Genomic DNA, 13,742 nt, shown 5'->3' with positions numbered 1-13,742 from the left:
ATTGTTAAAAATTGACTATAAAGGGCAATAACTCCTTAGGGGGTCAATTGACCATTTTGGTCATGTTGACTTATTTTTAGGTCTTACTTTGCTCTTTATTATTGCTAATTACAGTTTATCTCTTACTATGATAATATTCAAAATAATAACAAAAAAACGGCAAAATTTCCTTAAAATTACCAATTCAGGGACAGCAACCTAACATGCGGCCATCTTGGTTGGTTGACCAAGTCACGCCACACATTTTTCAAACTAGATACCCAAAGATTGTTGTGGCTAAGTTTGGATTAATTTGGCCCAGTAGTTTCAGAGGAGAAGATTTTTATAAAAGATTACTAAGATTTACGAAAAATGGTTAAAAATTTACTATAAAGGGCAATGACTCCTAAAGGGGTCAACTGACCATTTTGGTCATGTTAACTTATTTGTAAATCTTACTTTGCTGAACATTATTGCTGTTAACAGTTTATCTCTATCTATAATAATATTCAAGGTAATAACCAAAAACAGCAAAATTCCCTAAAATTACCAATTCAGGGGCAGCAACCCAAAAACGGGTTGTCGGATTCATCGAAAAATTTCAGGGCAGATAGATCTTGACCTGATAAACAATTTTACCCCCATTGTCAGATTTGCTCTAAATGCTTTGGTTTTGAGTTATAAGCCAAAAACTGCATTTTACCCCTATGTTCTATTTTTAGTCATGGCGGCCATCTTGGTTGGTTGGCCAGGTCGCGCCACACATTTTTTAAACTAGATACCCCAATGATGATTGTGGCCAAGTTTGGTTTAATTTGGCCCAGTAGTTTCAGAGGAGAAGATTTTTGTAAACGTTAATGACGACGGACGCCGAGTGATGAGAAAAGGCTAAAAAAAAATGAATGTTGAATGTTGAATATTGAAATCGAATGTTAAATGTTGAAAATGGATGCAAGAAAAACTAGAGGCTCTAAAGAGCCTGTGTCGCTCACCTTGGTCTATGTGAATATTAAACAAAGGAAGCAGATGGATTCATGACAAAATTGTGTTTTGGTGATATGTTTGTACATCTTACTTTACTGAACATTTTTGCTGCTTACAATTATCACAATCTATAATGAACTTAAACCAGAAGTTTCTGTGGAAAATGTAACCGGTAGTAAAATTTTACAAATTTTATGAAAATTGTTAAAAATTGACTATAAAGGACAATAACTCCTTAGAGGGTCAATTGACCATTTTGGTCATGTTTGACTAATTTGTAAATCTTACTTTGCTGAACATTTTTGCTGTTTACAGTTTAACTCTATCTATAATAATATTCAAGATAATAACCAAAAACAGCAAAATTTTCTTAAAATTACCAATTCAGGGACAGCAACCCAACAACGGGTTCTCTGATTCAACTGAAAATTTTAGGGCAGATAGAACATGACCTGATGAACAATTCAACCCCGTGTCAGATTTGCTCTAAATGCTTTGGTTTTTGAGTTATAAGCCAAAAACTGCGTTTTACCCCTATGTTCTATTTTTAGCCATTGCGGCCATCTTGGTTGGTTTGGCGGGTCACGCCACAAATTTTTTAACTAGATACCCCAATGATGATTGTGGCCAAGTTTGGATTCATTTGGCCCAGCAGTTTTAGAGGAGAAGATTTTTGTAAAAGATATATAAAATTTACCAAAATTGGTTAAAAATTTACTTTAAATGGCAATAACTTCTAAAGGGGCCAACTAACCATTTTGGTCCTGTTGACTTATTTGTAAATCTCACTTTGCTGAACATTATTGCTGTTTACAGTTTATCCCTATCTATAATAATATTCAAGATAATAACCAAAAACAGCAAAATTTCCCTAAAATTACCAATTCAGGGGCAGCAACCCAACAACCGGGTGTCTGATTCATCTGAAAATTTCAGGGCAGATAGATCTTGACCTGATAAACAATTTTACCCTTTGTCAGATTTGCTCTAAATGCTTTGGTTTTTGAGTTATAAGCCAAAACCTGCATTTTACCCCTGTTCTATTTTTAGCCATGGCGGCCATCTTGTTTGGTTTGGCGGGTCACGCCACACATTTTTTAAACTAGATACCCCAATGATGATTGTGGCCAAGTTTGGTTTTATTTGGCCCAGTAGTTTCAGAGGAGAAGATTTTTCTAAAAGTTAACGACGACGGACGACGGACGACGACGCCGGACGCCGGACGCCAAGTGATGAGAAAAGCTCACTTGGCCCTTCGGCCCAGGTGAGCTAAAAATGAATGTTGAATGTTGAATGTTGAATTTTGAACCAACTTGACATCCGTCAACTACTCGTGTATTTACATTTTAACTCGATTCCAAATTAAGACATATCAGCATCGATAAAGAAACCAGAAATAAAGCTTTGTCAGCAAAAACAAAAGAAAGAAAAGAGTTGTTGAAACGGGAAATTCAAACAATTGGATTTTAGGATGAAAACAGGTGTTGTAAATGCTAAGTTAAAGAAAACAGCAACACATAACGCGTTAAAGGCTCCGATCAACTTAAGAATCACCATTTACAACACTCAACAAACAAAATTAAAAAAATACCACTTCAATAAAAGAAATAATATACATCATTAATGTCAGAAAAGGTGCTCTTCGAACTGTTTTGTACTGTACACTTGGCTTTAATCATATATATTAAAGCCAAAACAAGAGGGATACCCTTTCACTTTCTATTTTCATTTGTTTATAACCAACCAACAATGCCGTATTTGGCAAAACCTTTTCAACTTTTAATCTTCAGTGCTGTACAACTTTGTACCTTTTTCACTTTCGATCTTTTATATCTTGGCGTTATGTATTCGGGTTTAGTTTTCTGTAATTAGTTAATACCTCAGTTTCTTTATGTTAACTCTTTCATATACATTTGATCAAATTTACTGTTTGCAATAGCATGAATTGTTCTATATAATAAGAATGTTTTTATCCGGGGCATAAAATCAATGCCATATTTGGCGAAACCTTTTCAACTTTTGATCTTCAGTGCTGTACAACTTTGTCCTTTTTCACTTTCGATCTTTTATATCTGGGCGTCACTGTTGATTTTTGTGTGGACAAGGCGCGTTTTTGGCGTATTGAATTTTAAACCTGATGCTTTTTGTTATCTATTAATCATGTTTTTCTTTGTCTAATATGTTCTCCTATTTATTTGTATTGGAGTCCTGTAATATTATGTTGTCATCTCAATGTTATATTTAACTTTGCCATTAAAGAGCGAGGTTTGGCATGCCACAAAACCAGGTTCAACCCACCACTTGTATTCCCCTTTAAAAGTGTCCTGTACCAAGTCAGGAAGATGGCCATTGTTATATTATTGTTCGTTTATGTGTGTGTTGCATTTTAACATTGAGTCGTTTGTGTTTTCTCTTATTTTTGAGATATTGAGATAAGACGTGGCACAGTACTTGTCTATCCCAAATTCATTTATTTGGTTTTCATGTTATATTTGTTATTCTCGTGGTGTTTTGTCTGATGCTTGGTCCGTTTCTGTGTTTGTTACGTTTCAGTGTTATGTCGTTGTTCTCCTCTTATATTTAATGCGTTTCCCTCGGTTTTAGTTTGATACCCTGATTTTGTTTTTTGTCCATGGATTTATGAGTTTTGAACAGCGGTATACTACTTTTGCCTTTATTTATAACAATGTTGAGGAAAAATATTTATAAAATTACTGTTAAACTGAATATCCCCGAACTACTATAAATATATAACATCATACATGTCAACTGATAAAAATTCAAATTCAGTTCATGTCCTGCACAGAAGAAACAAATCTCAGATCATAATGCATACGTAATTCAGTGTAATTCAAGTATTAAGGGTACATTTCTTTTTATTCAAATTGAACACTTCAGGGGCGTAGCTACCGGGAGGCACGACAGCACGTGCATCCACGTCGTTTTCACACAAAAAAAAAGAAAAAAAAAAAAAGAAATGAAGAGAGAGAGAGAGAAATGTCCAATGAGTTGTCAATCGGAATCGGACAGCGACGCGTGATGCATGTAATATCTTAGACTATTATGATTATAATATTTGTTTAACGTCGGAGACTGTTGGTGTCCCGGATATTAGTTTGACAACCCATAGTTACAAGTGTTGATGAAGCTGTTCGAGTCATGTAGAAAAAAATCGTGGCTCCATATACACTTACACACAGTTGCGTGTAAATTGATTTGGCATGCAAAAAAGAAATGGCAAATCAAAATTTATAAATTGAATGTTAAAGGAAACAACTATGTTGTCACCTTTTTAATTAATGAAATATCATTAAATAACGACATTTGGTTTCAAAATAAAAAAAAAATGACAAGATCAGGAGGTAACTTGTATCTTTTACAAGATTTGAATTTATATTCAGTCTAAGACATGTAGTTTTGGAGAATATTTCACAGTGTACAGTTCATCCGTTTGGAATGAAATGTACCAATCGGCATTAGAATTATTAGATCCCTTCGATATCGTTGAAAATATGCCGAGGCGAAGTGGTCGACAGACTACCGGAGCCAATCACCCTGCAACCACGCCAAAACAGTATTGGAAAGTCTTATGATTATTTGCGTTTTTAGACCATATGATAAGGGAAATGGAAAGTCGAGTCGCTTCAAGTATTATCTTCTTTGCACTGTATCTGCGTCATCATAATGTAGGAAATATCACAAATCTCAATATTGTCTGAGACATACGAAACTGACCTGTCATGTAATTTGGATGAATTCAATTGGGAAGGTCGCTTGATGCCGGACACGTACGCTGGTTTATAACATCTCGCGAGTGCTACCATACCATGATGGAGATCTTTCAGTCACGGTACTACATATGTAATTGAAAACAAATATACGATCAACAATGAACAACGACAGTTACATAGCATTACTGCATATTCATCGGGATTTCAGTGAGAATATTGACAAAGTAATAGTCTAAGAGAAGTTTCTTTCTTCCAAGACCCAAAGAGCAGATTTTGGACAATTTTGAGTAAATTCTTATAAAAAATATGAGTTGTTTATTTGTTACTCTATTCAGAAGATTTATTAATAGTTTTACATTCATAAATTTTTATCTACATATACATGTAGCTCCTCTTTCAGCCGTCCTATGACCAAAAACCGAAAAGAAACATTTTTCTGCAAAATAGGGTCCTAAAATTTTTTCGCATCGCTCCGCTCGGCAGAACTTGCTTCCACGTCGTTTCTTTCTAGCTACGCCCCTGCACTTTCCCGAACAAGTTCTCATGGTGAAGTACTAAGTGAAAATTAGCCGAAATTGTCTTTTTTTAATCTGTATCCAATTATTTAACATTTATATACAATAGATATATAACATAACATTAAAAAATATTCACAAAACAATGGTTAAAAGTAAAATGACAAAGACATCATCACAATAATGAAAAAGTTAATGCAATGACACCTTTAGTTGTGTAAAGTGTATTTAAATAGTTTTATAAAATCTCTATAGCTAACTTGACTTAAGTGCTTGGGTCATGTATCATAAAGTGCAAACTATACTTACGTATAGGGGTTTTAAAAGTTCTTTACTGGCTCTAAATCCCTCGCACTGTTGACCAAACAGAATTGCTGATTTTAACATTTAATAAAATAATTAAGCATTTATATGAAGTAGAGATAAATAAAATACTGTTCAAAATGTTTTTTTATTGTTCTCGGATAGAAAAATAAAATAATGTAATATGTTGGTATGTATTTATACTCAATATGTTATAAGACTTGATCTCTATCAAGCAGTTACTCTAATTTATTGTCAAATTACTTTAAAGAGACAAATTATGTATGACCTTAAGCTAAGGTAGTTATTGTTAATTAACAGTGTATTTGACACTAAAACTGTAAAGTGAACCAGGCTTTTAATTTGACAATTTACACCAACTGAAAGCCATTAATGCAGCGAGAAACTCCCGCACCCGGAGTCGTCCTTCAGTTGACCCCTAAACAAATATGCATAATAGTTCAGTGATAATGGACGTCATGTTAAACTCTGAATTATACACAAGAAACTTAAATCAAAAATCATACCAGACTAACAAAGGCCAGAGGCTCCTGACTTGGGACAGGCTCCTGTCTTTAGACATTGTCACATACATACATATGTACGTTGAAATTATCTGATAAAAACCATTTCAATAGAAAATCATTTTAAGACTGTACTGCTACCCAAAATATTTCATAAATTTACATGTCATTAGAAAACAAATATTAAAGTATCAACACTGAAATGCACTGAACAATCACATTCGACGGAACAGTATCAGAATGTTTGGAACTTCAGCATGAAGCATCAATATATTGGTGAATAGTCAATTGACCTAGAAAATGTACAAATGTGCAAAAACATACAAACATCTACAAAAATTACATCTACCTATACCATTACAGATGAATCTATATCTAAATCATTATCATAAAATGAAACTGCAGTTTGTAAATATCCTTTCATTGCACTTTTCACATTGATTGAAAAATGTCTCAAGGGTTGATAGATTCATTTTTCTATCTCATCATTCCGAGCCTATCTGTTAGGTAATATTTGTTTATGGAAAATAAAAACAATATTTAAAGCACATGTTCTTCCTCCTTTTTTTTGTTTGCCTTTTTTCTGTACTTTCACTTTCACCGTTGTTGTAGATCTACTGGTCGTGGTTTAACGTCTTGATTATTTCTAGGTAATTCTTCTGTAGACGTATTTTATAATCTGGAACATCTTGTAATTCTAAAATAATATACATATTTATATTATACATCAGTTCTTCGGTGATAATGTTTGCTGTCTAATTCACTACAATTAAAAATAAGTTCCCATTATAAACCAATTACTATTTGAACCAATGACATTTAAGGGGAACATTTCTGCTAAAAAAGGAATTGTTGCTTTTGTCATGTTTTTATTTTAATAGTATCTATCTGATAATGCATAATGTAAGTAATCAATAATATTTTTAAAACCATTTACAAATTTATGTCATGTTATATAGTTCAATAGATAAGTAATATGCCATCAAAGAAAGCATTCAGTAGTTTAAATCCTAATTTTGTTTTTCATTTTTGATATTCCTGAATTATTTAATTTTGGATGTAAGGCGTCTTCTGATTGGCTGACGTCGTTTTGTTATCAGCTCATAGACATAATTATGTCATGTGACCGTGACGTCATCAAAGTTTTTTCGTGATTTTCTACGGTTCAAAATATAATTAAGAACTAAATTATAAGAAATGACTGTAATATTTTTTTTGCGTATTCGAAATAACATAACAAATGTGGCGGGTTATTCAGTGTGCCCCACATTTTGTATGTTATTACTTCATAGACAGAAAATATATTACAGTCATTCCTTAATTATTTTTGTGGTTTATAAAGATGCTATCAATATAAAAAATCATCAACCATTAATCTATCAAAAGGTAAAATCACAAACATACTGAACTCAGTGGAAAATCCAATCGGACAGTCACTAATCACATGGCAAAATCCAATGACAAAACACATCAAAAACGAATGAACAAGAACTGTCATATTCCTGACTTGGTACAGGCATTTTCAAATGTAAACAATGGTGGATTAAACCTGGTTTTAAAGCGCTAAACCTCTCACTTTGATGACAGTCTCATCAAATTCTGTTATATTTTCAATGAGGTGTGAACTAAACAGACATGATAAATAAAATAGCCAAAATATGGGAACAACAGTCTCATCGTGTAACAATTTTAAAAGGAACAATTTAACAGAAATGATTGTCGGAAATATTGAAAATATTGATGTCAGTAAAAGAGTTGTAATCAACAATTCATTTGTCCTGTCGTTTTATCCATCGTCTTGACCCATCTAGAGTGTTTTATGATTTAGGCCACAAATTGGTCAGTCAACCTATCTTTCCTACTGTCTTTTAATGCAAAATACGCAATTGTAAGATGTCTGTGTAAACAACATTTGTTGCTAGAAAATAAACCAGCAGCTGAGACCATACAAATGAAAAAGCAGGGACTAAACTTAACGCTCGCCCGGGCGCCCGAGGCGACCAGATTTTCGGCTGGGCGAATATATTTAGTCATCATGGTCGCCCAGCTGGCGACTGTAAAAAAATGAAGTAAATCCCATTTGTACCCTTTCCCCCGCGATATTAACAAAGACTGTTCCCAAAAGGAAACCTGTTTGTCTTATAAAAGCGATATAGAAATATAGAGTATTTCCGAAAACCAGTAGGTTATTTCTAATAACTGAACCCAGTCGAATAGCTATGTTTTCAATCCGGAGTCACGATGTTGCATATATATACCTTCTTCTTTCCGCATGTTTTCTTAGTTCTGCTAAATTTTCTATGATAATTTCATTATTGAACAGTGTTTTCTATTTTACTGTTCAATAAGCATCGTGAAAGGGATGTTTTCTTATTGTCCTGCGAGTCATTACAAGCCGGTAACTTGTCCCTGAATCGCTTTTTACAAAAATATTTAATAAAAAAACGAAATTTAAAATCTCGTAAATAAAAATCCCAATATCTAGTTTGATATCCAATCTTCATTAAAAACTTATTGAAAAATATATTTTGATCAACACTATTAGAGGATGGCTTGGATTGAGATAATATTTAATGTTTAAAGAAAGAGCCATATTGTCTAAAGGTCAACAGGAAGTTGAAAATTTGAAGGGAGATAATTTTGATAGGAAACAACCTAAAATACATATTGTCAAATCTTATGATACATTTCTAGTGGCAATAATTCAAATATTATAATGGTTACCACATAAAACATTTTCAAGACTACAAGTAGGATTTCACAATAAGGCTTCATTAGAAAAACTTTTGTTTCATACCATGAACATACATTTAAAGAAGAATCAAAGAAGTTTGTATTTGAACCACAGGCACTTGTCTCAAAAAATTTATATGTATATAGATATAGGAAGATGTGGTGTGAGTGCCAATGAGACAACTCTCCATCCAAATAACAATTTAAAAAGTAAACCATTATAGGTTAAAGTACGGCCTTCAACACGGAGCCTTGGCTCACACCGAACAACAAGCTATAAAGGGCCCCAAAATTACTAGTGTAAAACCATTCAAACGGGAAAACCAACGGTCTAATCTATATAAACAAAACGAGAAATGAGAAACACGTATATATTACATAAACAAACGACAACTACTGTACATCAGATTCCTGACTTAGGACAGGTGCAAACATATGTTATATTAAGGTATATAGGAAATTTTTTTTTGAGACAAGTGCCTGTGATTTGAACATATATGAAGACTACTTCCTGTTTTACTTCTTGTATGAATGATCCTCCTTACGTGGGAGCACTTAACAAATGTACAAGTTTGTTAACATAAACATCAAAATGATTTACTTTGCTTCATGGTATGATAATTTGATAAAAAAAAATCTGACTGGAACCAACATCAAGAACATATTAATTTCTGAATAAGGTTTAAATACAACTAATGTTCTCCAGCTGAGTCTATAGCTAGCAATATTCAAGGTAATTTATACAAAGTATCCTTACAATCCCGGTTATTGCGCTTAAGTACCCTTTCAGAAAAACTAGCACCCTTCTGCCCTGAGATTTAAGCTGGAACACTGTTAGTAAGTACAATGTATATACTAAGTAATTTTCAGTTTTGTTTTATTTAAGTATAAAGATTAGTGGGCTCCTAAAATTTTAAGCGGGCCCCTGAAAAAAATATCTTAGGGGCCCAGCTGGCCCCTAGAGAAAAACAGTTAAGTTTAGTCCCTGAAAAGGTAGAATGAGCAGCATTCTGGATGCAGTAGCACTTACTATCAATTAGTGAACAAGGTTCCTTTAAATATTGTAAATTTGTTGGCCACACAATTGGGGAACAGTACTACATAAACAGTGATAAATAACACTGTTTTAAAATAGTCTGAAATATGCTACAGAAAACGCATTGTACCATGAACAAATAGTGTACACATGAACAAATGCAAATTGATTTTATTTTAAAAAATATTCCAAATCTGGTAAAATATTATAAATTGCAAGCCGAGATGAAATATAATTTGTAGGATGTTACAATAATTCGACTCTTTTTGTATTGTCATAAGTGTAACAAATAAACAGCTATTTCTAATGTTGATGAAAAGATCAAATGCACACCAGGGATCTCTATGATCTGTTTAATGATGACACATACAGATCTTACCTGTTTTAGTGGTTGGTGGCACTGAGCTGGATGAAACAGACATCAATTTTTCTGCTAGATCTTCGTATCCACTATTTTGCATTAAAACATAAAAACACATAGATTTATTAGGCTCTCCCCTTTTGATCACTATATCTAGCATGGTGTTTTCCTGATCAGTATTTTGTTCAATGCTGCGTCTGTCATCCACTGATATCACTAACTTTGTCATCATTTGATCCAAAATATCCCTCAGGTCTAATTTGGTATATGAAATGATATAAGATAACACATTGAAAATTAATGATAAATATGATAGAGAATAAGGAGATGTGGTCATATGTGTTAATATGACAACTATTCATCGACCAAAGGACAAATAGATAAAAAATTACAGGTCAAAGGAAGGCCTTAAATACAGGTAATTAACAAAACAGAAAAGTATAAAAAATCCCAAAAATCAGAAGATGTGAAACTATTCAAAAGAAGAAAATTCAAAGTCCTGGTACCTACTTTAAACATAAACAACACGACGGGTGCCACATGTGGAGCAGGATATGCTTACCCTTTCAGAGCACCTAAGATCATCCCTAGTTTTTGGTGGGATTTGTGTTGTTTATTCTTTAGTTTTCTATGTTGTGTCATGTCACCGACTCATGTGTACTATTGTTTGTCTGGTTTCAAGTTACTTGTGATAAGCAAATTTCTTTTTAAATAAGTGTATATTCTTGTCTTAAACATGATTTGAACAGCATGCTTACATGATTTGTATCACAAAGAAGACTACTTTTGGGGCAACAATCCAGCAAATATTTGGTAATGCTAAAAAAAATACTTCTGATCTGACCATTAGAGCAAATATTCCCCCTATTCAAATTTCATATTATGCAACTATAGACTTTTGATGAGGTTGACATTGTTTCCGAAAAAAGCAAAGATATGATGTTCACTGAAGCAAAATAGACCGTTAATAATCTCGTTTGCACGACTAAAATTTGATATGTTTAGCCCTTTTGTAGCTTACTATGCGTTATGGGTTTTGCTTATTGTTGATTTTGCGCGTTTCATCTACTTAAGACTCATGAATAACGCTCTGATCAAAATAGTCAAAAAGACAAACATGTTCAAAGTTGGCAATACTGTACTTGCAAAGCTTGAAATACACGCGCATATTTGTGAATCTTTTTATCTATACTATTAAATGAGGAGACCTCATTTTGTGTGTCATTTCTCTTCCTTCCACACTAAATTTATCGTTATACCTCTATGTCCTATATGTACCATCCATAGTCGCATTTGTCATCCTTGCTTATGATAAGTTCCGTATGGGTAATTTTGGGAGGAAAACGAAAAAATGTGTCTGGATAGTTTTTCCGTCATTGGATGGAATTTTAAGTGAGATTAGACTTCCGGTTTGCATTTTTCTGTGTTTGAACATACCTATACTAATAAAGTGCATTTGCTATCTTCTATGAATTTCAAGGTTACCAACCACGGCGATCACAGAGTTGATTATATAGAGAGGTTCTCTACAATATATCTATGACCGCCGTGGATTGATTAGTAAACGGGGAATTGATAGTAAAAAGAAAATACACTATATTTATAGTAATGAATGTTCATAATATACAGACAAACGCTAGCGTTATTGAAATGAATAAAAAAAACAAGAAACAAGGGCATTTTGGAAAAGAAACAAGAGGCTTTCAAGAGCCTGAATCGCTCACCTTAATTCTTTTGGTTAAATCTCTCATCAATGATTATTTTGGCTTTTCAATTTATTTAAATGTTTTTTGGATTGTCCTATTTTCTTCAAAAGCCAAAAAAAATAATCATTTTCTCCTATGTTTTATTTTAGCCATATGAGCTATGTTTCTTGACATACAAGGAAATAAAATATAAAATTTATACTAGATACTCTGAAACTCATTTAGCCTAAGTTTGGCTGAAATTGATACAGAAGTTTCAAAGGAGAAGATTTTTTTAAAGTAAGTCAACATGATGAACAAATTGTGAAAAAAGTCTTTAAAGGGCAATAACTCCTTAAGGGGTCAATTGACAATTTTGGTCAAATTGACTTAATTGAAGATCTTACTTTGCTGAACATTATTGCTGTTTACAGTTTATTTCTATCTATAATTATATTCAAGATAATAAACAAAAACAGCAAAATTTCCTTAAAATTATCAATTCAGGGGCAGCAACCCAACAACAGGTTGTCTGATTCATCTGAAAATTTCAGGGCAGATAAATCCTGACCTGATAAACAATATTACCCAATGTCAGATTTGCTCTAAATGCTTTGGTTTTTGAGTTATAAGCCAAAAACTGCATTTGACCCCTATGTTCTATTTTTAGCAATGGCGACCATGTTTGTTGATAGATCATAACTTCGGATACAATTTACAAACAAGATACCCAAAGGAACATTCAGTTAACGTTTGGAAGTATTTGGCCCAGTAGTATCAGAGGAGAAGATTTTTGTAAAAGATTTCTAAGATTTATGAAAAATGGTTAAAAATTGACTATAAAGGGTAATAACTCCTAAAGGGGTCAACTGACCATTTCCGTCATGTTGACTTATTTGTGAATCTTACTTTGCTGAACATTATTGCTGTTTACAGTTTATCTCTATCTATAATAATATTCAAGAAAATAACCAAAAACAGCAAAATTTCCTTAAAATTATCAATTCAGGGGCAGCAACCCAACAACAGGTTGTCTGATTCATCTGAAAATTTCAGGGCAGATAGATCTTGACCTGATAAACAATATAAGGCCAGGTCAGATTTGCTATAAATGCTTTGGTTTTTGAGTTAAAAGCCAAAAACTGCATTTGACCCCTATGTTCTATTTTTAGCAATGGCGACCATGTTTGTTGATAGATCATAACTTCGGATACAATTTACAAACTAGATACCCTAAGGAACATTCAGTTAAAGTTTGGAAGTATTTTGCCAAGTAGTTTCAGAGGAGAAGAATTTTGTAAAAGATTACTAAGATTTACGAAAAATGGTTAAAAATTGACTATAAAAGGCAATAACTCCTAAAGGGGTCAACTGACCATTTCTGTCATGTTAACTTATTTGTAAATCTTACTTTGCTGAACATTATTCCTGTTTACAGTTTATCTCTATCTATAATAATATTCAAGATAATAACCAAAAACAGCAAAATTTCCTTAAAATTATCAATTCAGGGCACTACAAACTGCTCAGAGTCTGAATTGACCAGTTTTTGTGCTCGACCAGTAAAACCGAGCACACATTTTACTCGACTAGTCTCGACATTGTCTCGACTGGACTTAACTGAACTTAAGTGTACTCACCTAGGTCTCGACTTTACTTAATTAGTCTGAAATGGTCTTGACCAAGGCTCGACCTGTCTCGACCTGTCTTGACTAGTCTCGACTCAGTCTGAACCAGTCTCGACCTGTCTCGACTAGTCTCGACTCAGTCTGAACCAGTCTCGACCTGTCTCGACTAGTCTTGACCTTCAAATTTAGTTTTGACTGGTATAAAGAAGCCCATCTAACTAAATTAAATATTGATCTTACAAAATTCACGCTCATTTGGTAGT

General features: G+C 33.2%; 1 protein-coding gene across 1 annotated transcript in view; it reads right to left on the bottom strand.

The window, feature by feature from the left end:
- The window catches only part of LOC134702170 (uncharacterized), a 187,349-nt gene that overhangs the window by 159,050 nt on the left and 14,557 nt on the right, over positions 1 to 13,742 (bottom strand). Inside the window, exon 7 of the mRNA XM_063563249.1 lies at positions 10,185 to 10,421. Within this exon, the coding sequence (XP_063419319.1) occupies positions 10,185 to 10,421 (237 nt within the window). The remainder of the gene's footprint in view (positions 1 to 10,184; positions 10,422 to 13,742) is intronic.

Source organism: Mytilus trossulus, unplaced genomic scaffold (assembly GCF_036588685.1).
Source record: "Mytilus trossulus isolate FHL-02 unplaced genomic scaffold, PNRI_Mtr1.1.1.hap1 h1tg000406l__unscaffolded, whole genome shotgun sequence".
Classification (NCBI taxonomy): Eukaryota; Metazoa; Mollusca; class Bivalvia; order Mytilida; family Mytilidae; genus Mytilus; species Mytilus trossulus.
Note: the sequence above shows the minus strand (reverse complement) of the source record. Positions and strands in the feature narration are given on the sequence as shown.